This window comes from Pseudochaenichthys georgianus, chromosome 5 (genome assembly GCF_902827115.2).
Source record: "Pseudochaenichthys georgianus chromosome 5, fPseGeo1.2, whole genome shotgun sequence".
Lineage (NCBI taxonomy): Eukaryota > Metazoa > Chordata > Actinopteri > Perciformes > Channichthyidae > Pseudochaenichthys > Pseudochaenichthys georgianus.
In genome coordinates, this window is record NC_047507.1 from 6,878,921 (window position 1) to 6,903,967 (window position 25,047).

At 43.7% G+C, this 25,047-nt stretch overlaps 2 protein-coding genes across 2 annotated transcripts in view; one reads left to right on the forward strand and one right to left on the reverse strand.

Moving 5' to 3' along the window:
* The first annotated feature begins 1,067 nt into the window (after positions 1 to 1,067).
* hcfc1a (host cell factor C1a) lies at positions 1,068 to 21,760 on the forward strand. Its single transcript, XM_034082093.2, has 28 exons — positions 1,068 to 1,234; positions 2,333 to 2,518; positions 3,075 to 3,223; positions 4,229 to 4,389; positions 4,499 to 4,707; positions 4,952 to 5,036; positions 5,162 to 5,268; positions 5,360 to 5,539; positions 5,633 to 5,875; positions 5,986 to 6,134; positions 6,225 to 6,404; positions 6,488 to 6,709; positions 7,006 to 7,107; positions 7,226 to 7,454; positions 7,680 to 7,813; positions 7,923 to 8,070; positions 11,450 to 11,670; positions 12,626 to 13,460; positions 13,557 to 13,711; positions 13,851 to 13,967; positions 14,055 to 14,262; positions 17,155 to 17,439; positions 17,984 to 18,090; positions 18,172 to 18,306; positions 18,386 to 18,571; positions 18,702 to 18,999; positions 19,943 to 20,006; positions 20,121 to 21,760. The coding sequence occupies exons 2-28, from the start codon at positions 2,338 to 2,340 to the stop codon at positions 20,158 to 20,160; spliced, it is 5,130 nt and encodes a 1,709-aa protein (XP_033937984.1). The 5' UTR covers positions 1,068 to 1,234; positions 2,333 to 2,337; the 3' UTR covers positions 20,161 to 21,760.
* Positions 21,010 to 25,047, reverse strand: part of LOC117446095 (ras-related protein Rab-7a) — a 4,217-nt gene continuing 179 nt past the window's right edge. The window contains exons 2-5 of the mRNA XM_034082095.2: positions 24,776 to 24,902; positions 23,278 to 23,496; positions 22,642 to 22,767; positions 21,010 to 22,524 (exon numbers count right to left, since the gene is read on the reverse strand). Coding sequence (XP_033937986.1) covers positions 22,438 to 22,524; positions 22,642 to 22,767; positions 23,278 to 23,496; positions 24,776 to 24,902 — 559 coding nt within the window. The 3' untranslated portion in view covers positions 21,010 to 22,437. The remainder of the gene's footprint in view (positions 22,525 to 22,641; positions 22,768 to 23,277; positions 23,497 to 24,775; positions 24,903 to 25,047) is intronic.

A 25,047-nucleotide genomic window follows, 5' to 3' on the forward strand; every position in this document is an offset into this window, starting at 1 on the left:
ATAATTGTGCTTATTCTGTATTATTATATGCATTTTTTATTTTACCTGCTATGCCACTTTTTGCTGTAACACTGTACATTTCCCCCGCTGTGGAACTAACAAAGGATTTTGATTCTGAACATAATAAATATGCAAATTCGTGCTTTGTGCAATGTTACTCTATAGATCTTCAAGTCGTGACTCTAACAGAGCCACTGTAACTACAATGGGCTATGTAATATAAATGTTAATTCAGAATTTGCCTAAGGTGTTGTAAAAGGCTACAGACTACTCTTTCCAGTAAAATGCAGTTGGTAAATGTAAAGTCACATCCCCATTATAGGCTACAATAGGGTTTCTAATTTCTCGAAAGCTAAAACATATTGTGCCTTTTGGTTATCCCCTATTTATACAATAATTATATTTTCTAAATAAATGCAGAGTATATTGTCAACAAACGTTAACTTTCCTGAGAAACACACAAATTAATCTATTTTCCATAACAAAAATAGACTGAGAAGTTTAATAATGTTTGAGCATTTTCTATTATTTTTCATTCAGTGAGAGTCCATCAGAGAAATATGGCTGAACACATTGTTTACTGTTTTGTAAATAAAGGGTGAAGTATTGGATGTCAATAGTAATACAGTACTTGTATCAGTGGAGGGCGCACTTCATGGATGTATAAAGAGAACTAATGTTGTGTGTGGGCGTGGCAAATGTAGTACATTTGAGCGCTAAATTTGTAAATTACCCACCGTTTTAACACCATTTTTGTGTTTTCTAGGCACCTCTAAGCAGATTCAGGGTGGAATGAAATCAGCATTCCCTACAATATGAAAATTAAACGGTTTCTGGGCGGATGTCGCCATCTTTAGTAAGGGACAATAAGCCAAGCGCTAAAACACAACTTGTTGTAATTTCCTGAAACTTGCTTCTGTTAACTGTATATGTATTCTCAGTGTCCTGTACAAAACCTCATTATACAAAGCACCCTTCGTCTATTCACGATGGTTTACCATAAAATCTAAAAGGCGTTTCTGTCGGAAATGGTTAGCGAGCTGGTTTCAGTCGCCATGTTTACTTTGGGTGACGCCAGCTCTCTACCATTTTCCTCCGCCTCTGGTTGTCAAGAAGATGGCAGCTTCCAGGCAGGCATGAGAGGAAATACTTCTTCACAAATCGAATGAATTTGGATTATTGCCGCAAGATTATACCACAAACCCGTGTTTTTGCTACTACTGCATCGATATAAGTGAGTAATAATCTTTTTTTGGGTTTGTTGTGTTTTGTTGTGGTTTACCGCCCGGCCATTTTTCTTGTGGGAGCTGTAGAAGTAGGCCGAGTGTCGAAAAGATGGCTGCTTCCAGAGACGGCATGAAACATAATAACACTCTCTTTATGCAGTTGATCTCAGTTTAGCTGTGTTCAACGGGTGTTGTTGCAACTACATTTATATCAGGTAAAATATGCATGTCACAATAAAACGTTATTGCATTGCATTTAATTGTGAAATAGCGGGACGCTTTGACAGATGCTAACGCTGTTAGCTTGTGCTAATGAGTTTGAGCAACTAGCTGCTTGTGCTAACGGAATTCAGCTAATGTTAGCATTCATTTGATTATCCCGATTTGGCTTACATTTTAAGTATATTTTAAGAAGTGTATAGACGGGGTTGTAGGGATGTGTGTACCAAATTGGTGCAACTGTTCATATTGAGTTTTTTTTATAGTTATAGTGTTAATAAGTACGTTAAAGGGATTGCAAATAACGCTAAGCTAGTTAGCTACAAGATGGCGACTCCCAGAGAAGCATGAAAATAGCCGACTCTTGCTAACGGTTCTAACTGTGGATTAAGTTTGTGCTGCAAATGTGCATTGTTTTCCTCTTTTCAACCGCTATCACTTTAGTGGATTTGTTTTCATTTTATTGTGTTCCTTCGCTGTTGTAGTTGGCTAGCTATTTTTCCTTTTCATTCGCTTCCGCCATTTTTCAGACTGGCAGCGGTGTTAGCGGGGGTTTGTTTGGTTACAAGATGGCTGCTTCCATGGATTGAATTCAATGGTTTAGAAGACAACACAACTTGGGTGTATGAACATTTCCTTGTATTTATTTTTGCACAACGGCAAGGGGTTTTAATCAGTACAAGTTGGAAAGCTCTTACTACGCATTTGTTTTTATTAATGAATGAATGAATGTGTTCATTAACTAGAGCTTGGGGCACACACTGTTTTTAGAAGTGAGCCACAGTGCGCGACTCCATCCTGCTGATGAGTTTCTACAGTCGATAACTTTGTACAACCAGGAGCATTTCACCAGGCAAGAATTTTAATTTGATTAATGTTTCCGACAGAAATCATGTCTGCCCCTGGCTCCACGGCGTCGGTTCTGCAGCCGCGGTGGAAGCGGGTCCTCGGATGGTCCGGTCCCGTTCCCCGGCCCAGGCATGGACACAGAGCTGTGGCCATAAAGGAACTTATGGTTGTCTTCGGTGGTGGAAACGAAGGAATAGTGGATGAATTGCATGTGTACAACACTGGTAAGATAATAACTTTTGCATGTATAACTTTACTGATGACTGTTGGCAGCGAGAATGATGTTTACTTATCAAATCTTCGGATGTGAAATGGTAAACAATGCATTTTAGTATTTAGCCTCTGCATAAAAAAACATTCTATTTTATTTCTAAAGATCGATTCGTGATGTGCAGAACTAAGTAGAGTACAAGCCTCAGCAGGCCAAACAAGCCCGTGTCTGATTACATTTGGCCCCCTCTGCTGGAGAAAGGTGCTATTGTACGTTAAAAAAGGCGGGCTAAAATAAAATGGATGATGCTGGTTGGTTTAACTATATCCTATGCCCCAATTTCCTGTACATAAACCAATAAGGACAGACACATTTAATAAAAACATGTTTTTTTCATCCCCATCCTTAAATACATCTGTTGGTTTATGTACTAATAATTACAAGATAGTGGTAATAGTAAGGTTTTTCACAGCCTTGTTTAGACAATAACAAACCTTGGTCATAGTTTACTTTAAATGGATTGATATTAGTAAGCCTCAACTGAATCATCATTGTGTTTTATTTTCTAGCAACAAACCAGTGGTTTATCCCAGCGGTCCGTGGTGATATTCCCCCCGGCTGTGCTGCATATGGTTTTGTATGTGATGGCACACGATTGCTGGTGTTTGGTGGAATGGTGGAGTATGGAAAGTACAGCAACGATCTCTATGAACTTCAGGTAATCTATCTATACAAATGTATCTCCATGTTTGTATTAAATGTGTGCATTAGGATAATGCAATGTTTCTAAATTAAGTGGTAAAAAGTTATAGTTTCATTATTAAGGGATAATTTATTTTACTTAAGCACAGTAACAGCCGAACAAAGTACATCTATCTTTTTAAGTTGTACGTTTTGTGGCTGTGGATATTTATGGGCCGCATGCAGTTTAGTAAATTACATTTTATGGCAGGCCATTGAGCCCATATCCTGATTTATCTAATTCAAACTTGGTGTTGTTAATAGTTTTTTGGGTCCCATTGAGTCTTTTATTTCACACGGTGCACTCCAGATAATGACATTGAATTCCTAATGCAGTGCAAATGTTTGCAAAAAAATAATAGATTCTTAGATGCATCGTGATTTCCTTTTTTTCCCTCAAAACATTTTGAATGGATTTAGAAAACTTGTTAATCAAAATGCAGTGGGTTCACCAAGCTCCATCAACTGAATCAAAAGATAACCAATCCGAAGCTGCTTTTTAAAGCTTTGGGGAAATCATGTTTTGACAGGGGAGGGGCGACCTAAAGAAGTAACTGTGTGTTTATTAAACGTGACACTAATCAGAAGCTAGTTGTTCTGCCAGTGCAACGTGCCACAATGCGTCTTTATTGTCCTCCTGTCAAAAACTTCACTTTGTGTATACTGCAGAAGTTTACACTTTAAATATTCTCTGTTTTTGGTTTTGACATAAAGTAGGTATGCCCCTATCAAGTTGTCAACAAGAGTCAGGATGGATTATGAGCAACTTGGAAGTGGACTGTTCAATTATTACATTAAAATAGGAATTAATAAATAAATGCAACATTTAATAAGATTAGGTTTCAGGTTAAGTCCTAGTTTTGACAGAACCTTTTTTATAATTTTCTCAGAAAAGGAAAGATGGTCAGCTTGTGTTTGTAACGGCTTCTGCTATGATCTTTTCAATTGCTTAATTTGTTATGAACATTGTTTTTCACAACAGGCCAGCAGATGGGAATGGAAAAAGTTGAAAGCGAAAAACCCGAAGAATGGCCCCCCTCCTTGTCCTCGTCTGGGCCACAGTTTTTCCCTGGTTGGCAATAAATGCTACCTGTTTGGTGGACTTGCCAATGACAGCGAGGACCCAAAAAACAACATTCCCAGGTACAGATGTTGTTTTCCAGCAGGCTTTTTTTCCTGCACACGATGCTTGATATTTTACTTCCGCAAGCAACATAAGTGTAACTTCTGTCTGGTTTATTTTCTTCCTCAGATACCTAAATGATCTGTACACACTTGAGCTGCGTGCGGGATCCAGTGTGGTTGGATGGGATATTCCGATCACATACGGAGTCCTGCCTCCTCCGCGTGAGAGCCACACTGCTGTGGTCTACACAGAAAAGACGAGCAGGAAATCTCGCCTGATAATCTACGGAGGCATGAGTGGTTGTCGCCTTGGAGATCTGTGGACACTTGATATAGGTAGGTTTGTAGATGTGTGAATATAAAAATGACAGCAAAAATATGCCCCAGCCGGTGCCACTCGGAGAGTGTGCTGCAAGTTAAGGTTGAACAGACGAAAAGAGGCCACACTTTAGAGAGGATAAACAGTTGAATGTTTGACAAGGAGAATTACCCGTAGCTGCGGTTAACTGGTTGCGTTTAAAAACACTCGCCTTTCACACTGCATTTTATATAATATCCTACTGCTCATCATTGTCTTCAGATACCCTGACATGGAACAAACCATCAGTAAACGGGACAGCACCGCTACCCAGAAGTCTTCACTCTGCCACCACCATCACAAACAAGTGAGAATATTGCTGGACCTTATCAATAACATTGAATATTTTCTTCAATCCTGTTTGAGTTCCCAGAAGAATAGAATATGCTTTTTGGGAGCTGCATCTCACTGATTTCATTTCGTTTTTTGCAGGATGTATGTTTTTGGAGGATGGGTTCCATTGGTAATGGATGACGTTAAAGTGGCCACACACGAGAAGGAGTGGAAGTGCACAAACACTCTCGCCTGCCTAAATCTAGGTTTGTATAACCTATAACCTGTGTAGTTATAACAAAAAATGTATATTTTGAGTGTAAGGGGCTTCACTAATCTTTATGTGTGTGTCTGCAGACTCCAATTGTTGGGAGACCGTGTTGATGGATACTCTTGAAGACAACATCCCTAGGGCCCGTGCCGGCCACTGTGCCGTGGCCATCAATTCCCGACTCTACGTCTGGAGTGGCCGCGACGGTTATCGCAAAGCGTGGAACAACCAAGTCTGTTGTAAAGACCTCTGGTACCTGGAAACGGGTATGTGTGCTGTAACATAGTTTATACTAAGAGGCAGTTCCTCGGCTCAGGTAGTGAAGGTATCATTGTTGTTAAACCTCTCTTCCTCCACAGAGCGGCCACATGCTCCTGCCCGGGTGCAGCTAGTCCGTGCCAACACAAACTCTCTCGAGGTCAGCTGGGGCGCCGTCTCAACCGCCGACACCTACTTACTGCAGCTGCAGAAGTACGACATCCCAGCAACTCCAGCTACAGCCTCTGCAGCTATGATTTCCAGCCCCGTGCAGCCTCTGAACTCTCTGAAGGGCCCTGCACTAGCTGTTGCAGCTCCTTCTGCGCAGAATCTCCCCCAGACAGGTACTTCACTAGTGACCAACAATTCCATGTTTCAAACTCAGCCATGTTCACTGTCTTTGCCACACCAACAAGTGCAAAGAAGTCTAATCATCCGTCCCCTTGTGTTTCAGCCATCTTGAAGGTTGCGGCTCAACAGTCTGGCACTGGCACATCTATTGTCACAGTCCGCCCCAGCCAGCCCGGGAAATCCCCCGTCACTCTGACATCCCTCCCGCCGGGTGTAAGGATGGTCATGCCTGCCCAGACCACCCAAGGATCGGTAAGAACAATTTCCCCTGTATTTTATCTTGAAGTATATCATCCTTAATGAATAAATGTGTCCAAACATGTTGTCTCGTCTTTTTTTCAGCCAATTGGAAGTAGCCCTCAGATGAGTGGCATGGCAGCTTTAGCTGCTGCTGCTGCAGCAACACAGAAGATCCCGCCCTCTGGTGGCACTCTCCTCAATGTTCCTGTCGGAGCCACCATTCTCAAAACTGTAGCCATGTCCCCTGGCACAACCACAATGAAAATGGCATCTCCACTCATGGTAAAGTCCTCACTGAATGGTCCAACATGAAGTGCATTCTGTCCGTCACGGATCAGTTCTCATAAGTATTTTTGTTCTTGTAGGTCAGTAACCCAGCCACCCGGATGCTGAAGACCGCTGCAGCCCAGGTGGGAACAGCTACTGGTTCCTCTCCCACCAACACCAGACCCATCATCACTGTGCATAAGTCTGGAGCAGTCACTGTGGCCCAGCAGGCCCAGGTGGTTACTACAGTGGTGGGAGGAGTCACCAAGACCATCACCCTGGTCAAAAGTCCCCTCACCATGGGCGGCAGTGGCACTCTGGTAAGATAGCATTTTTTGTTATCACAATGTAATACTGGAACATCATCCACGCTGTAAATCATGTGTTCTGTAAATTGCCTCTTCACACTTGTATTTGTTGTTCATTGAGCTTGACCCATGGGGAGGGAGTGAAGTCCGTCCTACAGTGACTAGGTCATTGGGAAGCATAGTGTTAGCGATCTGCATGATCTATGTTCAGTTATAGTTGTAATGATTTGTTGAGCCAAAACTGAAGTCCCTGTGCAATTCATGTTTTCACATGAATAATGACCTGGGCTTTCCTCCTTTGTCTGCAGATCTCCAACCTTGGCAAGATGATGTCTGTGGTACAAACCAAGCCAGTGCAGACGTCTATCTCAGGCCAGGCCTCCAATAACCCTCTCACACAGCTCCTACAGGTCAGACATGTGCACAAAGTCAGGAAAACACACAGGAGGTAGTCTAAAACTCCTGAGACAACACCAGATGTCCTTCTCCACATTGATCCTCATAACATGTGGCTCTCTCTCTCCTCAGTCAAAGGGTCCCCTCCCAGCCGGCACCATCCTTAAGCTGGTGACCTCCGCAGATGGTAAGCCCACAACCATCATCACGACCTCCCAGGCAGGAGGCACTGGACACAAGCCCACGATCCTCAACATCAGCGGGGTCTCTCCTAACACCACTAAGCAGGGCACCACCATCATTAAGACCATCCCCATGTCTGCCATCATGGGCCAGTCTGGAGCTGCAGGTCTAAACTCACGTAAGTTTGATTTTCAGTTACTACATATCACAACAGAACAGCTTCAAAAATTTGAGTGGATAAAGAAAAGTAATGATGGTGTTGTCTTACGTTTTTTTTTCTTACGCAATTGCCATAAACTTTTGGAACAAACATCTGAATTATTTGCAGGTGTCAATTAGCTAACTTTGGTTTTTGTGTGTCTTAGATGAAAATGTACTTACAATCATGCTTTCGTCCCTTCAGGTGTGACGAGCAGTGGAGGCATGAAGACGCCAATCACCATCCTCACCACCAAAGTGATGAGTGCAGGAACTCCCAGTAAATTCATCACCACCGTGCCCAAACTCACCACTGCCGGACAACAGGGACTCACACAGGTACACTGACTGATTGAGCAGTTAAAGATATCTCTCTATAGATTAACTTTGTCGTTCTGCCCATGTATGTTGCACCTGAGGTGACTAATCCTGAACTGTGTGTCTTTAGGTCGTCCTGAAGGGTGCTCATGGACAACCTGGCACTATCCTGCGCACGGTGCCTATGAGCACAGTCGGTGGTGTTCGACTTGTGACACCAGTGACCATGTCTTCTGTTAAGCCCAATGTGACCACTCTGGTTGTCAATAGGACGACAGGTAAGAATACTTTGTTCTTGTCTATTTATTCTCGGAAAGAACAGAATAGAAAGCCTTTATTGTCACTGTGCAAAAATATATAATGAGATTTTTGGAGTGCAATCCTGTCACAGTGTGCCTTAGACAAAAACAGACCAACATAAAAAACCCCAGTAGAGCAGACAAAGGTAAACCATCATACAGGGGGGATACATACTCGAGGACAATGGCATCAAAAGCTATGAAGTGCATTAAAAATCATTATACAGGGTGTCCGCGGGGTCTTACAAAGTATTACAAGTTGTAGCTTGTTTCAATAAGTATATAAATGGTCCAAAGAGGTTGTATTCTACAGTCTGCCTGAATGTAATCATGGCGTGGGTGTGTAGTGTGATTCTGTGTAGTTTATTTATGGCATCCCGTTGGATTTGACCAGAGGTGGGGACTCGAGTCACACGACTTGACTCGAGTCGCATATTTTTTGACTTGAGACTTGACTTAAGCTTGAGACAGATGACTTGAAAGGACTTGACTGTTTAAAATTAAATATTGGCGTTTGTTTTTGTTGTGAGATATTACGTTTAGTTTTTTCGAAAAACGTGATTATAGCGCCGTGCGCGCAAACCTGGCAACCCACTCGAAGGCAGGAGTCTCAGTTAACATGGCAGTGGCTAGTTTTGCTCCAAAAATAGTGAAGTTTGGATTATGTTGTCGATGACGGTAATAAGAAGAGAACAGCGGTATGCAGGGTCTGCAGCATAAAGATCAGTGCAGGACCACCACGACATCCAACTTCATTCGTCACTACAAAAAAACCCACAGAGAAAGGTGCGTGCATGTGTTGTGTTAGCTAGAAAGCTAACGCTAAGTTTAAGCTACGTTAGACTTGGTTTCAAATCGATTAAGCATTGCAAAGAGAAGACAACAGTAAATGAACACTAGAACCTCCAAGGGATTCATTTTTACTAACCCTGATAGTGACGGGCTGTCAGGAGAGGGAGAGAGAGGAAAAGAGATGCCTTGTTTATTTCCCCCGTGTTATTATCAGAAGTTACTGTACACTTTTGAATAATGTAGTTCATCTACTTTAGTAGTTTGTTTAAATGTTTTAATTATGTTGTTTTTGTTTGTAGAAGTGCATCATTCCTTGATTTATTGTAAAATGAATCTGAACTTTTTGATCTGTTATGATCATCCACACTCTTTGGGGACAGAGCCTTCTCAGTGGCAGCTCCTAGGCTCTGGAATTCCCTCCCCCAAGATCTCCGTGACTCTGAGGCTGCGGCCACACGAGGACGAAAACGGCTAAACGCATAGGATTAACGCAAACGCAATCGCAAAAAAGCTTCCGTCCACACGCAATAGTCATCCGGATAGTGTCTGTCCACACGAGACCGCTCCGTTTAGCTCCAACCGCTGGAGAAGCTGCAGTACATGTGCAGGAGCCTGTATGTGGCGCTGTAACTTCCTCCACAAAAGCAGTGAAGAAGCATGGTTGTCATGGTTGCCCTTCTGTTTATTCTCCGCGGTGGGGGCCGAGGGAACCGGGCAGAGCTTTTCGCCAGTCAACGTGTATTAAAGTTTAAATCTTCCGGACAATTATAAAAGTGCCGGTCAAAGGTCTTCTTTGTTATTTATTGAGCTTTAAAACAAATGAATAACGAATCGATATAATATAATAATAAAATACACGGAGCCTCTCTTTTTCCTCCCTCTCTTCGGACAGCGCCAGTGTCTGTCTCATGCAGCAGCTGATCCAGTAATGAGTGACCCGGCCGACAGTACAAATAAAGATATTTATAACTAGTTTAGGTAGTTTGAGAGGTGTCTCCGTCCTGTCAGATTAGACTTCACTCGCGTTTAGGTCCATATCGAGAGAAAGATAAATAATCTGAATTCAGTGTGCAGTTTACTTTGACGCGGGGGTGAGCAGCAGAGGTGGGGAGAGGCGGGGCTATTGCCTCATCATTATCAGAAAATTATCGTATAGGGCGCACACACGGAGCCGTTGGACCCCCCAGAGCGTTGCGTATGCCGTTCTATCCACCTTGGGACCCGTTATCGTTTCCTCAGTCGTTTAGTGCCGTATTCGGTCGTCCTCGTGTGGCCGAACGGTCTATATGACACTAAACGGTAACGCAAACGACCGTTTTCGTCCTCGTGTGGCCGCAGCCTGAGTCCCTCACAGTCTTTCAGTCCCGCCTCAAAACACATTTTTTCAACTCCGTCTACCCATAAGCCCCCCCCCCCCTCTCAATCAACTTCCTCTTGACTGCCTTTTTATTTATTTTACTATACTTACTTGTTTGCCTGTCCTTGTTTGTCTACCCTCCCTCATGCTGTAAAGCGTCTTTGAGTTGTGAAAAGCGCTATATAAATAAAATGCATTATTATTATTATGATAATAAACTGAAGCAATTTCTAAATTAACCCAATGAAGTGAGTTTTAAATATCGTCCTACTTAGTTTATAAGGAAATTATGAAGAGGAACAAATTAAATGATTTGAAAGTGATATCTATGTAGGCGCTGACGCTGTTGGCGGTTCTAGTGTTAACAGAAATTTAAATTAAATATGTGTAATGGCAAATCCCATATATGATTTTCTTACCTGAATTCTGCCTTTTTGAACAGACTTTGAGTCCTCGCTATATCGTCTGCAGTTCTAGGGTTGATATGAATCTAATATGATTGTCATCGGTCTAAATTAGATTTCAAATGACTAACTGTGTATGTAATGAAGATCATAGTGTGGGTTACATCCATTTTCATAACCACTGTCTTTTAACTGATTTAAATGCGGAAACTGGGCTCATTCATCAGAATTTCGTATGACTTGACTCTCACCACAGTGACTTGGGACTTGCTTGATACTTGTAGGTCAAGACTTGAGACTTGCTAATGACTTGCACATGTAGGACTTACTCCCACCTCTGGACTTGACATCATCTGAACAGGACATCGCACGCTCACTGCTTGATAGCGCGCGAAGGCCCGTTTACGCCGGTTGCTAAGCAACATCGTTATGGGGAAATGCAAGTTTGCGTCCAAATGGTTGAAAGATAAGGAGGAAGGACAATCGATACTGTATATAGTCAATGTGAGGTAAAGTGTGTCACCAAGGTAACCGGTTAAAACTCAAAGTGGCGATGAGGTCTTAAAATGTATGGAAAGGGTCTTAAAAGGTCTGACATGTGACTTCAGGATTCCTGCATACACCCTGATATAAAGTGCATACGAGTTAGGTATTCAAAAGAGGATTGTACTTAGGACTGTAGCCTTGTGGGCCAGGGGTAGAAACTGTTTTTGAGTCTGTTTGTCAGTGTTTTAAAGCTCCTGTATCTCCTACAATAAGGCAGGAGAGATCACACGCCTAATAAAACCACTTCTTTTCCTTCCAGGTGTCACCACTTTTGGGACAGTCACCGGTACCGTCTCCTCCAGCCTGGCAGGAGCCGTTGCAGACAGCTCCAACGCCTCTCTGGTTACCCCCATCACCACACTGGGAACCATCGCCACCCTGTCCAGCCAGGTCATCAGCCCCGCGTCCATAACTGTGTCAGCCGCTCAGACCAGCATGACCTCTGCCACCACCCTCTCTTCCTCCACCATGACGGTGCAGGTAAGAATCTGCACGTCTTTTTTTCTTCAGGCGAAGTCTGTTTTTAGAAATGTTGCATTTGGCAAATATTGAGCTGCGATTTGGATATTGCAATAGTCCAACATTTCAATTAATATTGCAGCCCTTGTAACTATATTAGAATAAAAAATAACTGAAGGTTAGGGAGTTTATGCTTTTAAACTAGAAAATTACTAACAAAGTTACTGCTACAAAAACATTAAGATAATAGTTAATAACAGGGTTCTTACGGGCATTAAAAACCTGGAAAAGTCATGGAAATGTAACTAAAGTTGCATCAAATATAATTTATATTTTATCTAATCGCCAAAATAGTAATACTATAATGATAATAAATAATGTATTGTAATGAAACGTGAAATGTCATTTAATTGTCGAGGTATTTTGCTGGTGAGAGATTTTAGTTGCTTTAGCGTGTAGAAGCTAGTAAGCCTTATTTTCCTGTTCCATGTTAAAATAAACCATTTTCAGTGGTACCGCTGAGAAAGAGTACCGTACTTTTCGGACTATAAAGCGCACCTGCATATGAGCCGCAGCAGCTAAATTGTCCGTCTGCCTTGCTCTCGTTCTGTCTCTCGGTTCCACTTTTACTTTGGCGCGCTACCTGTCTCACTCTTTTCCGGCCTCCAGCTTTTCCTGCTGGAGCCCGCCGCTTAAAGGTGGCGGGCGCGGACCGGTCCTAGAGCCCATAGCGTTAAAGGTGGTTAATTGTACCTATAAAATCCATAGATTTAGGAGGTTCCCTAGTGGCCGTTAGCTGTACACAAAAAATGGGGGGGGAAGTCGCGGTTTATAGTCCGAAAAGTACGGTAATGTTTTTGGTCATGGAAAATCATTGGTGAAAAAGTGTATGAACCCTGTAATAATAATTTCCTTTTTGAGTATGAAACATGCTGTGGGACTCTTAGAACTTATCTTTACTGTCTCTTCGGCCCAGAACCAGCCCACCCAGGTGACTCTGATCACAACTCCCAGCGGTGTTGAAGCTCAGCCAGTGCAGGACCTTCCAGTGTCCATCCTGGCTTCCCCCACCTCCGAGCAGCCCAGCTCCTCTGAAGCCGGAGCGTCTGGCGATGGCTCTGGCACCGTGTGCTCCAACCCGCCCTGCGAGACCCATGAGACCGGCACCACCAACACGGCCACCACCGCCTCCGCTGCGATGGGAGCAGGACAAGTGTGCTCCAACCCGCCCTGCGAGACGCACGAAACGGGCACGACGAACACAGCCACGACGGCTTCATCAAACATGTCGACGCCACGCATGTGCTCCAACCCGCCGTGCGAGACCCACGAAACCGGGACAACCAACACGGCCACCACAGCGTCCAGCAGCATGGGGGGAGTCCAGAAGGTTTGCTCCAACCCGCCCTGCGAGACCCACGTGACGGGTACCACCAACACATCCACCCAGTCGTCCTCCAACATGAGCACGGGCCAGGCGAGCTCCAGCGCGCAGAGGGTGTGCTCCAACCCGCCCTGCGAGACCCACGTGACGGGTACCACCAACACATCCACCCAGTCGTCCTCCAACATGAGCACGGGCCAGACGAGCTCCAGCGCGCAGAGGGTGTGCTCCAACCCGCCTTGCGAAACACACGAGACCGGGACCACCAACACCCCGTCTACAGCCACCTCCAGCATGGGCGGAGACCAGAGCAGCGCAGAAGGAGGCCCGGTCCAGAGAGTGTGCTCCAACCCGCCCTGCGAAACACACGAGACCGGCACCACCAACACAGCCACCACAGCCACCTGCACCATGGAGACAGGCGAAGGTACGGGCAACCCACACATATGGTTATGGAATAGATGTCATGTTTTTGTATTGGTATGAAGTCGAGCTTACATTATGTTTGTGTGTCTCCGAGCAGGCCAGCAGACGGAGGAGGGAGCAGAAAGTACCACCAGCACAGAAGTGGACCCCACCACTGCAGCAACAAGCACTGTCACCACCACCACCACCACCCAGGGCAGGGCCATCACTACTGTCACTCAGTCCACACCCGCTCCCGGACCCTCTGTACCCGTAAGAAATGCACTTTTCTATTAGGGGTGATGCAAACAGACATTTTATACACTAAACTATTCATCAAGAGAGAAACTCCTAAAATGTATTTTTTTTCGCTTTGTGACTTATCTTGGTTTGTTCTTTTGTTTCTCTCCAGTCGATCTCATCCATCTCAGCCGGCTCCCCAGAGGAGCCCATGCAGACGGATGAGACCGCATCAGCAGAAGCTGCACCTGCTGGAGAAGGAGCGTCTGCTATGGAGACACAAGCCGAGGTAAATATAGTGTAATAATCACCATTCTCTGTTGAAGTCCATCCTTTCAAAGATATCTTATGTTTGACCTATAACATGTTCTCTCAGGGTGAAGCAGCCGCAGCTACAGCCTTGAATCTGCCCTCGGAGCTGATGGCCGAGGCTCAGGGTGCCACACTGATGGTGACGGGGCTGTCGGACGAGGAGCTGGCTGTGACTGCAGCAGCAGAGGCCGCTGCTCAGGCAGCTGCGACGGAAGAAGCCCAGGCGCTCGCCATCCAGGCCGTCCTCCAGGCAGCACAGCAAGCCGTAATGAGTAAGTTCCACCGCATTGTCAGATCACGCAACATATTCATAGATCGAGGGCTGTGTAAAGGCATGGAAAGACTTGTGTAGCTTATAGGGATGTAACGATACCAAAAACTCACGGTACGATAATATCGCGATAACAAGTCCACGGTACGGTATTTATCACGATATTGAATAATAAAATTTAAAAAAAACATTTTTTTACTCGGAAGATGTTTCTTTATTACATAACAAATCTGATTTGTCCAGCATTTTAGTAGGATAGCAGTATTTTTAAGTGTCAAAAACAAAGTGACAGTAACAGACTGGAACAAGAAAACCAGTGTTTTTGTACCTACTAGTACTACCAAACAAAGTAGGCATTTTCTTTGTGCCACTGCATCTCACAAATAAACAAGGACATTTAATAATCAGACCCTGCAATAAAATAAATCAAGTTTCACTTTAGTTTTTCAAGTAACTCAACTCAAACTCACGAGTCACCCTCTCAGCATCATCAGACAGGTTTTTAGGAATATGAGAATGTCCACATGTCCAGGTATTTATAAGCTGGGATGTTTGGGCATTTACAATATCCCCTGCTCTGGAAAAAACTCTCTCGCTTGGTACTGATGTTGCCGGGACAGCAGTGGTCGCGTTAACCGAATATTTTATTTATCAATGACGGAAAAATCTGAAAGCAGTCATTTTGACAGAAACTCGGAACAGTGCCAACGTTTCCCCGCAGCGAGGCTCTGGTGTTATGCCGTGGTATGCTGCCCTCCAAAAGGAAATGATATAGTTTCCAAACCGTACTTTGCCGTACAGATCAACACATGTCTGGGAGGTTTTGCTTTACGCTGTGCGCGCTCCCGCGAGGTGCATGCACACACGGGATAACACCGCCCCCCCGTTGATAGTTCACGAGCGTGCTCTCTCGTGAACTGTTCAGACCCGACGGGCAATAAGGGATTATGACGGACATTTAAATATATAATAAATATAAGGATTATTATTTTACAATCCTGTCTGTCAAAATGACGGACAGCGAAAAAGTCTAACGCCACCTCAGTGGGACGGAGAGATATGCTTTGGCCATGGGTGACGGCAGTGGGTCAAACTGTGCATCGTCTCTCCACCAAGAAGGTGAGGCTTATTGACAGAGATATAAATATACTGTTGGTACTTGTCAGTGTGTACATCTAGCCCTGTAAATACGATGTCCTTTTGGGTTCTGTTGTGTTCTGTTCATGTTGTAACCTACTCGCTCCATGTTGGACAGGTCTCTCTCGAAAAAGAGATCGATGATCTCAATGGGACCACCTGGTTGAATAAAGGTTTAAAACAAAAAAGTGTTTTTTAAAACAAAAAATATTTAAAAGAAAAATCGCGGTAGATTTTGTCAGTCTCACGACGGTATTGGGACGTTTATTTACCGCGATATTCGGTATATCGTTACATCCCTAGTAGCTTATACCTCCTAACGAATAACACTGACAAGCTGCTCTAGCTCTGTAACTACTGCAACGCCCCCAATCATTTCAGTTCCTAATAGGGCTGCAACAAACGACTAATTTGATAATCGATTAATCTATCGATTAATTAAACGATTAATCGACTATTCGGACTATTACTGTATGCCTTGCACAATTTCTCAAACACTCTTATTTAGCCATCAACTTTTAGATTTAGGTTGAGGTTGTTTTAGGCATGTGGAAACTAACAATGAAGACAATAAAGATGAATACTTGAATACTTCCAAAATACATATATTATTTAAATAACTTAAATTGTGAACAAAACTAACATTGCTTTTTATTCAAATTAAATAAATAATATTTCACATCAAAAGAAACAAGTGTTTTAACAAATCGTATTAAATAATCTGAAGACAGAACTGTAAACAGAATAGCTGAAACTTTAACAAACTAAATAATAATAATAATATATAATATTTTTATAGCGCCTTTCAGGAAACCCAAGGTCGCTTTACAAGTCGGGTAGGGGGGGGGGGAGTAGGGGAAAAAAGGCAGACAGGTTAAGGGGGTGGGGGGGGAAGTAGCGGACAAATACACCTATTAAACTCACTATACAGTGGGGAAAGCCTTGGTGAAAAGGTGCGTTTTGAGGGCTTTTTTGAAAATGTCCAGGGTTGGGGCGCTGCGGATTTCGGGGGGGAGAGAGTTCCAGAGGGTGGGGGATGCCACACTGAAGGCTCTGTCACCAAAAGTCCGCAAATAACTCTGTTACCTCTAATCATTATGTTTGTATAATGTAGTTAGCTCCGTGTGTTGCTGCTAGCATACATAACACCTGACGTGGACACGTTACTCGTGGACGGGGCTACAGAGCTACTAGAAAGACAGTCGAACCCGGTGCATTCCTCCGTCTGGATGTGGAGCACTTTTGCTAAATGTTTAGACAAATAGCTCGTGTTACCGCCCTTACGTGCTAAACTCGTATTCCACTTTTGGTAACGAGCATTCTCCACATCGAGACGGGTAAAGTTTAACCACCTCGGAGCGCGTTCTCTCCGCCATCTCCCACGTGTGTGTGTTGCTGCATGTTGCAGCTGCCCGTGTGTAAACTGCCCCGCCCCTTCGCAAGCAGGCGGGGGAGAGAAAGATCGAAAATACATCATAGACGCATTTGTTTGTCTTTTTGCATATTAGAAACGAGTTGGCGACACTAAGACTGCGATATAATGTCTTTGTAGCAATAATACATGACATATTTTTTAAATGTCTCCAGTACCGATACAAAGACCAATAAAGTTAGAGCTTAACGGGGCGTAAAACACACGTGATGACGTCACCAACGAATCGACGACTGAATTAGTTGGCAACTAATTTGGTAATCGATTAAGTCGATTAGTTGTTGTAGTATGATTTCTAAAATATTTCTCTCTTTTCAAATGAAGATGAGGCCTCTGGAGAGATCCAGCAGCCCACCACCATCCCCATCATGTTGACCCAGCAGGAGCTGGCGGCGCTGGTCCTGCAGCAGCAGCAGCTGCAGCAGCTGCAGCTGCAGGAGGCTCAAGCCGTGGCGCAGCAGGCCAGCGCGGAGGCCAACCTGCCCACTGAGGGCCTGGCCCCCGCAGACAGCCTCAACGACCCCTCCGTCGAGAGCAACGGACACAATGAGATGGCAGCCGCAGTCACCAGCGCTGTGGCCTCACTGCTGCCACGCACCACTGCCGAGAGTAAGACTTGTGCTTTTTATCTAAAAGTTACTCGATATGTCTCTTTTTACTCTTGTTCTTACGGTCGTTAAAAACCTGGAAAAGTCATGGAAATTCAAAATGCTAATTCCAGGCTCTGCAAAAGTTCTAGAAAACAATATTGTTCCCAAAGTTTTGGAAAAGTCATGGAAATTTAAAGTTGCATCAAATATAATTTATATTTTATCTAATCGCCGAAATAGTAATACTATAATGATAATAAATACTGGTATAGTAATGAAACGTGAAATGGCTTTTAACTGACGAGGTGTTTTGCTGGTGAGATGTTAGTTGCTTTAGCGTGTAGAAGCTAGTAATCCTATTATTGGATTTGTTTTAGAGGCACGACATGTTTCATATGCAGACCTTATTTTCCTGTTCCATGTTAGAATAAACCATTTTCAGTGGTACGCTGAGAAAGAGTCATTTTTTTGGACATGGAAAATTCGGTAAAGGTCACGGAGAAGTCATGGAAACTCATTGGGGGAAAAGTGTCTGAACCCTGTTGTTCCCTTTCCCTCCACAGCACTCGCTCCTTCGAGCACATTTGCTCCATCTGTATCGGTGGCAAGTCCAGCCAAGCTGCAAGCAGCAGCCGCCCTGGCAGATGTGGCCAATGGGATCGAGGGATCGGTGAGTTATTGCGCAACATCTGGCCGGTTCAGCTAAGGTCGAAGAGGAGTTATGTAACCGAGTATCTCTGTTATCTTACAGAAACAAGCCCCACAGCCAACCCCGGTGAAGGCTGTTGTAAAGAAAGACAACCAGTGGTTCGATGTTGGAATCGTTAAAGTGACAAATATGGTCGTCACCCACTTCTATATGCCAGGAGATGACTCTCAGGGAGATGTAAGTATTTCAGGAGGCTCCTTTCCTGCTCAGGTGACTGCGTGCTGGGAGCATCTCTAATCTCTGTTCTGTTTTGCAGGATGACTCTGGCAACATGCCAGACTACAGCCAAATGAAGAAAATGGAGCTGCAGCCTGGCACGGCTTACAAGTTTCGTGTTGCTGGAATCAACGCTTGTGGCCGTGGATCTTTCTCAGAGATATCCGCTTTCAAGACCTGCCTACCAGGCTTCCCAGGGGCTCCTTGCGCCATCAAAATCAGCAAGGTAAACACCCCAGTGAAGCCCTTCCCTTGTTGTTTTCTCTTTGCGTTGTGGAATCACATGATACCGGCAGCTGCTCTCATGAGTCGTGCTCCCAGGCACTGAGTAGTAATCATTCCTCGTCCCTCTGCAGAGCCCCGATGGTGCCCACCTGACCTGGGAGCCGCCCTCGGTGACGTCGGGGAAGATCATCGAGTACTCCGTGTACCTGGCCATCCAGAGCAACCAGACAGCCGAAGCCAAGGCCTCCACCCCAGCGCAGCTAGCCTTCATGCGCGTGTACTGCGGGCCCAACCCCTCCTGCTTGGTGCAGTCGTCCAGCCTCTCCAACGCCCACATCGACTACACCACCAAGCCCGCTATCATCTTCCGCATCGCCGCCCGTAACGAGAAGGGCTACGGCCCCGCCACCCAAGTCCGATGGCTGCAAGGTGAGCACCATTACAAAAATAACACTGAAATGTAATCAGTTACTTGTGATATTTGAAAAGAGGCAGCAGCTCTCAATAGAATGTATCTGAACTCGCATACACTGAATGGCGGAGGACTTATAAAGTGACTCGTTAGAATTTACACTGTTTTTTGTGTCTGTTTATTATATTTAATACTGGTGTTTGGACCATTAAGTAGTAGTGATTATATTAGTTTTGAGTGTGTAGTTAATGTTTTCTTTCGCTCACATGTCGTATGTATAATACATGGATTCTCACCAATTCTATAATTGTTATTAAGAAACATTGTTAAGGTTTGTGTTTACTGTCTTGGCCACTATTGTGCTCTTTGGGCTTTCCCTCCCCTGTACTGTAGTGTGTTGTATAGGTGTCCGTGCATGTACATTTGTCGGCAACATCAACATTAAAACATGTTAGCGTGTCAAAGTAGAGGTATAAAATACTAAAGAGAACTGAAAATAAGCATAATGGGGCCCCTTTAATGTTCAGATGGCTTATTGGGGTGTCCAATGTCACAAATCTCCGGCAGTGGCTCAGTCAGTAGGGGCTTGGACTGGGAGCCGTAGGGTCGCCGGTTCAAGTCCCCGACCAGACCTAAATATGGAGTGTGGACTGCTACTTGGAGAGGTCCCAGTTCACCTCCTGCCCTGCCGTGGTGCCCTTGAGCAAGGCACCGTACACTCCCATTGCTCCCCGGGCGCTGTGCAATAGCTGCTCCTAGTACTAGAGTCCTGGTACTAGGATGGGTTCAAAGCAGAGAACACGTCACTGTGTGTGCTGTGCTCTGCATGAGTGACCATTGAAGAGGTTTCATCCCATCCAATTCTTATGCCTTGTGAGAGTTCATTTATTTTCAACTGTTTTTGTGTATAACTATTATCGGAAAAAAGAGATATTTTAACAAATCGTTCTGCTTTTCTAGAATCCGGCAAAGATGCCGCCTCTGCAAAACCGGCCCCAAAAAGACCAGGCACCTCTCCTGATACGTAAGTACTGTACATGTTTCACACTGTGCACACAGGCGAGACGTTCGCATGCCACTGGAGTATCAAACGTGCAACACTCATGCCGTTTTCTTTTTTTCTTCTTTGCATTTGCAGTAAGGCTGCCGGTCCAAAGAAAGCGAGGACGGACCAGTGAGGTCACCCGGAGACCCTCCCAGTCTTTTGTCCTTTTTTCCAATCGCTGTCCTTTTTATCAGGAAGACTGACCTTCACCCCTCCTCCTCCTCCACCACCTCATTCTCCATCCTAATCTCATCCTCCACCCTTCGAGTCTCAGACCCAGACAGCAGTGGAGGCAGAACAACCGTATGAAGCCGAGATGAAAGTCAATCTGAGAGATGTTTCTGTAGATAAAACCCTCCTTCCTCCTCCTTCTGTTGGTTGTACTATTTTTAGAGCAACACAAACTTAGAAGCACATTATCTTTTTTCTGTCACGTCCCCTTCCATCGTTTAACATCTACTTTTGGCTTGTTTCAGTAGTTGAGCAGTATAGAGAAGCATTTACATCTTTCACAAACTGGGAGCCAGCCTGAGCGCAATGTTACCTTTTTTTTGTCTTTGTTTTGTGAATCCAAGAGGCGATGTAGAGAGAGACTACACAAAATGATGTACAGTGTTGAGGGGAAAAAGGCTGTGGAGGCATTAGTTTAGATGAGAGGAAAAATCGGTATGGATACAAATAAAGCACTTGTCCTCAGCGACAGAGGACATAATTTTTCTCCTTTCTTTTTATGCTGAAAACAAAAATTTGCTTCATCGAGAACCAAGTCTGTATTCGCCGTACTGGACTCCAGTCTCCTGGTAATGTCATCACTGTGCGCTTTTTACCCGACGTGAGGACTGGTGGCCGACACTTCTTCGACGTGGACAAGAAGAGATTTGTAGAGAATGAATGACAGACATTGCTATAGGACTGAGACTTGCAACACACACACACACACACAAATCTTCCCAAAAAATTAGCAAGCAGCAATGACGCAGAAGATCTTTTGTGTAGTTTATTTTTGTATTTTTTAAGCTTGTTCTGTTTTGTTTCTTTCCTCCTGTGTGTATGTGTCTGTCGTGTGCATTTTAAAATGAAAAAAACATCACTTTTTTAATTGTTGTTCATCCCCATAGTTTGTGTTCGTGGGACGATCGGTGCCTGTGTTGAGGTTGCCACTATATTTTTAAAAGAGATCTTCATTCAGCCGGTTGTATGTTCTTGTTGTTGACAGAAGGTAAATGAACGAGAGAAAGACTTTTGTATTTGTTCCAAGTAGAAGCCACCGAGGTTGTAGGACTGAAGGGCACTCTGGCGTGGACCCAGGAGAGTTTTTACTTTGTTTACTACTCAATGCTTGTGTTGCTTTGTTTGCCAAACATGAAATCTCACGAAGTATGAGGACAAAACAAAAGATCTTTCCCCCCTCCCCCCTTTAATAACCTAAACAATTGTCCCCCGCTTTTTTTATGCTTTTCTTTTTTTTTTAGAATGGCAAATTATATTAGACATATGTTCCCCTTTCCTATTAATGTATGTGAATCCATTTAATACATTTTAATTATTTTATTTTTCTTTCCATGGCTCTGTATTTCAGACTACAGACTATTTCAGCAAGCTAACTGTGATGTGTAAAACCCGTGTGGGAAATGGGGATGTCTTTTGGGGGGAAAAAGCTTACATAGCCGGAGTGTACTCACTTGTAAATTAGTTCGTTAATAGAGCAAGAATAAAACAAACAAAAAAAATCATCATCTTGGCCTTTTATATATTTTACCTGTAACAAAACTGTTCTTACATGTCGGTCATCTCTCGATTGCCTTTTCGTGTCTTTACTTATAAAAGAAACAAATATATATATATATATATATCAGGGAGACTATATAAATATATATATATATATATATATAGTCTCCCTGATGGTTTGCTTCTGTCGAGCTGATCATTACAACACGACGATCTGCACAGGGAGCGTTGCAGGACTGTATCTACTTTGTCACGGTAAAAGGCCAGGAAGATCCGAGGTTTTCCGCTTTGCCGCCTTTTTTCTCCAGCCGGCGCCTCGGTGTCTCGTTTTGTGCTTTTCTCCCAATTTCTTTCTTTCTCAAAAACTCTCTTCATATGCATTCATAATTTGTGTGTGTGTCAGTGTGTCTGTTGAACAAAACTAGACATGCATGCAAAAGCAGTGTATTTTAGTAGTGATGCCTTAAGTTAGACCATAAACTGAAGGTTCTCAAGATAAAAAAAAAACAGAAAAAACATTTACTGAGTTTGTTCCTCTCTCCGTGTGGTATACAACGTGTCCTTTTCCTTCCACAGTACCTTTGCTGGGTCACTATTTTTGCACCCTCGTTAGATAGGTCATCATCAGCAGTGCCGAGGTCTCTCTGAACTTTCCCCCGGCCTCTCGGGGACGAGCGCTGACTCAGCACTCACAGGCGTTGCGAGTTTCTCTCGGCTGTTCGCAGGTTATCTGGAAATGTCCTGTATTTTCCAATGTGTGTTTTTTGTACTGTAGGGAGTAATGTATCTTTTATCATCAAAAAATAAACATGTTAAACATATAGAGAGAGAGATGTTGTGTATTTCTTATTTTCTCTATTATGATTTAAACGGAGTGTTGAATCACCTGCTGTAGGCCGCTCCGAGCCGCTGTCAGGAACGGCTTCTCCACATCCAGGTCTGCTTTAGCGCTTCCTTCAAAGTACTGTGCTCCGATTTCGCTGCACCACTGCTGGGCCTTTGCGCCAGACACCTGCCAAGAAATGCACATATTTAAAATCAACAACAACGGGGCATATGTGAACGTAGGAAAAATGTAATAAAATCTGAAGTCACAATTTGGTTTTTGTTTAACATTTTAGGGCTACAGCTATTTTCATTATGGATTATATTATTTTCTACAATAATTGTAATATGGAAAATATATAAAGCGACTAATGAACGATTATCAAAATGGCTTGCCATCATTTGTCTGACGATGCACCATTAAAATGTTTAATGTCATTATAATGAGAAACTGTAATAATGAATGTTGGTCTGATTTGCCTAAGTAAAGATATTAAGGTTTGTCATTATTTTGAGGAAGTATTTGTGTTATTATTTCGAGATATTCAGGCATGATTTTAAGATTGTAATTTAACTTTGTCATTATGATTAATAGAAAAATTACTGACTTAAAAAAATACCCTTACTCATGTCAACCTTCAGATGACACAAGTTAAATCATAGTATCTGTGCTTCACATCTTCCTGATACTACACACCTCCCTGTCGCTCAGGTCGGTCTTGTTGCCCAGCACGATGAAGGGGAAGTGGTCCGGGTCCTGAGGCTCTCCCTGGATCAGAAACTCCTTCCTCCACTCCTCCAGGGCGGAGAAACTGTCTCTGGATGTGACGTCGAACACCAGCAGGCAGCTGTGAGCTCCTCGGTACAGAGGTGTTCCCAGAGACTGAAACCTCTCCGTGCCCGCGGTGTCCCAGATCTGGGAGGGAACATTTACATCTATCTATTTATTTGTTCTTAAATAATGTTAAAAATCTAAATTGTATGGAAAGATCAATATACAAACAATAGTTTGAATTTAATCATGGTGGGAAACTTTAAAGGGGGCCTGTTAGGCTAATATTCAGGTTCATATTTGTAGTCCTGTTTCTCGCTTGAAGCCAGGAAAAGGCTAGTCACTGTGACCTTTGACCTGTGCTGGACTATGGTGATTTGATCTATATGAATGCACCTGCCCATTGCCTGGTCAAGTTAGATGCTGCGTATCACAGTGCACTGAGATTTGTGACTAACTGTAAAGCATTAACCCGTCACTGTACCCTGTATGCAAGGGCTGGTTTGCTTTCACTAACTGTACGGAGGCTCAGTCACTGGTACATTTTTATATACAAAGCCATGCTAGGGAAACTTCCATCTTATAGCTGCTACCTGATCTCTCGGAGAATTGTAAGTGGCTACTGCCTGAGATCGCATGCTGTGGTTTTATTAAATGTGCCAACTGCTAGGACTGTCTTAGGGAAGACAGCTTCTAGATGCGCAGCTCCTCTGTCTTGGAATAGTCTGCAAATTAAATGGAAACTGAGCAATCTGGTGCCACTAAATGTTTTTAAAGCTCGGTTGGATGCTACTCAATCAGAAGCTGTTGGTACCTGTTTATGTGGATAGTTATGTAAATGATGCTGGATGATGTCCTTTTGTTGTTCTGTTTATGCTTTTATGTTTCATGTGGAACTACTTGAGCAGGTCTCCCTTGAAAAAGAGATCAATGATCTCAATGGGATTTATCTGTATAAATAAAGGTTTGAAATGAAATGAAATGTATTTAGTTCCCTTTCCTGTATTGTGTTATATAGGTTTGTGTGCATGGAAATGGTCTGCAAAAGCGTTCATCCCTGTGTTCCCTCCAGAGGGAGTTTCTCTCCCACACACTCCCCCCACTGCCTGAAACGCCTCCATTTGACTCCTTTGTTTACTTCTGTATCATAGTGACATCACTATAACACTCGCTCTTCTATTTGCTAGCGCTCCAACACATTGTACGGGGCGGGACATCTCTAAGCTGTTGACCAATCACAACAGAGCCGGCCAGCTAACCAATCAGAGCAGACTGGGCTCTGGTTTCAGACAGAGGGTGAAAATAGGTGCTGCAGCACAGGCGGTATGAGAAAAATAAAGAACTTTTTGAACATTAAAGCATGGAGACATGTCCCAGTAGAGGCCCCTTTAAAGCCCCTTTAAAGTGTGATGGATGTATGCACCTGCAGGTTGACGGTGTCCCCATCTATGGTGACTGTTTTGGAGAGGAAGTCTGTCCCGATGGTGGTCCGGTACATGTTGGTGAAGCGGTGATTCACAAACCGGTTCATGAAGGAGGATTTCCCCACCCTTTGTAAACAACACAAACATTAAAGGTAGAACACAACACACTAAAACCTCGTTCTCCTTTCAGATACTACACTGACGTGATAACTTTGGTAAAGTATTTACACTTCAGTCTGCAGTACGTTAAGGAGTTAATTAAAGTGAAACA

Coding starts and splice junctions, on each gene's coding strand:
- hcfc1a (XM_034082093.2), top strand. CDS start 2,338: ATGTCTGCCCCTGGCTCCACGGCGTCGGTTCTGCAGCCGCGGTGGAAG. Junction 5,540..5,632: donor CCTCTGGTACCTGGAAACGG/GTATGTGTGCTG, acceptor CTTCCTCCACAG/AGCGGCCACATGCTCCTGCC. Junction 6,710..7,005: donor TGGGCGGCAGTGGCACTCTG/GTAAGATAGCAT, acceptor CTTTGTCTGCAG/ATCTCCAACCTTGGCAAGAT.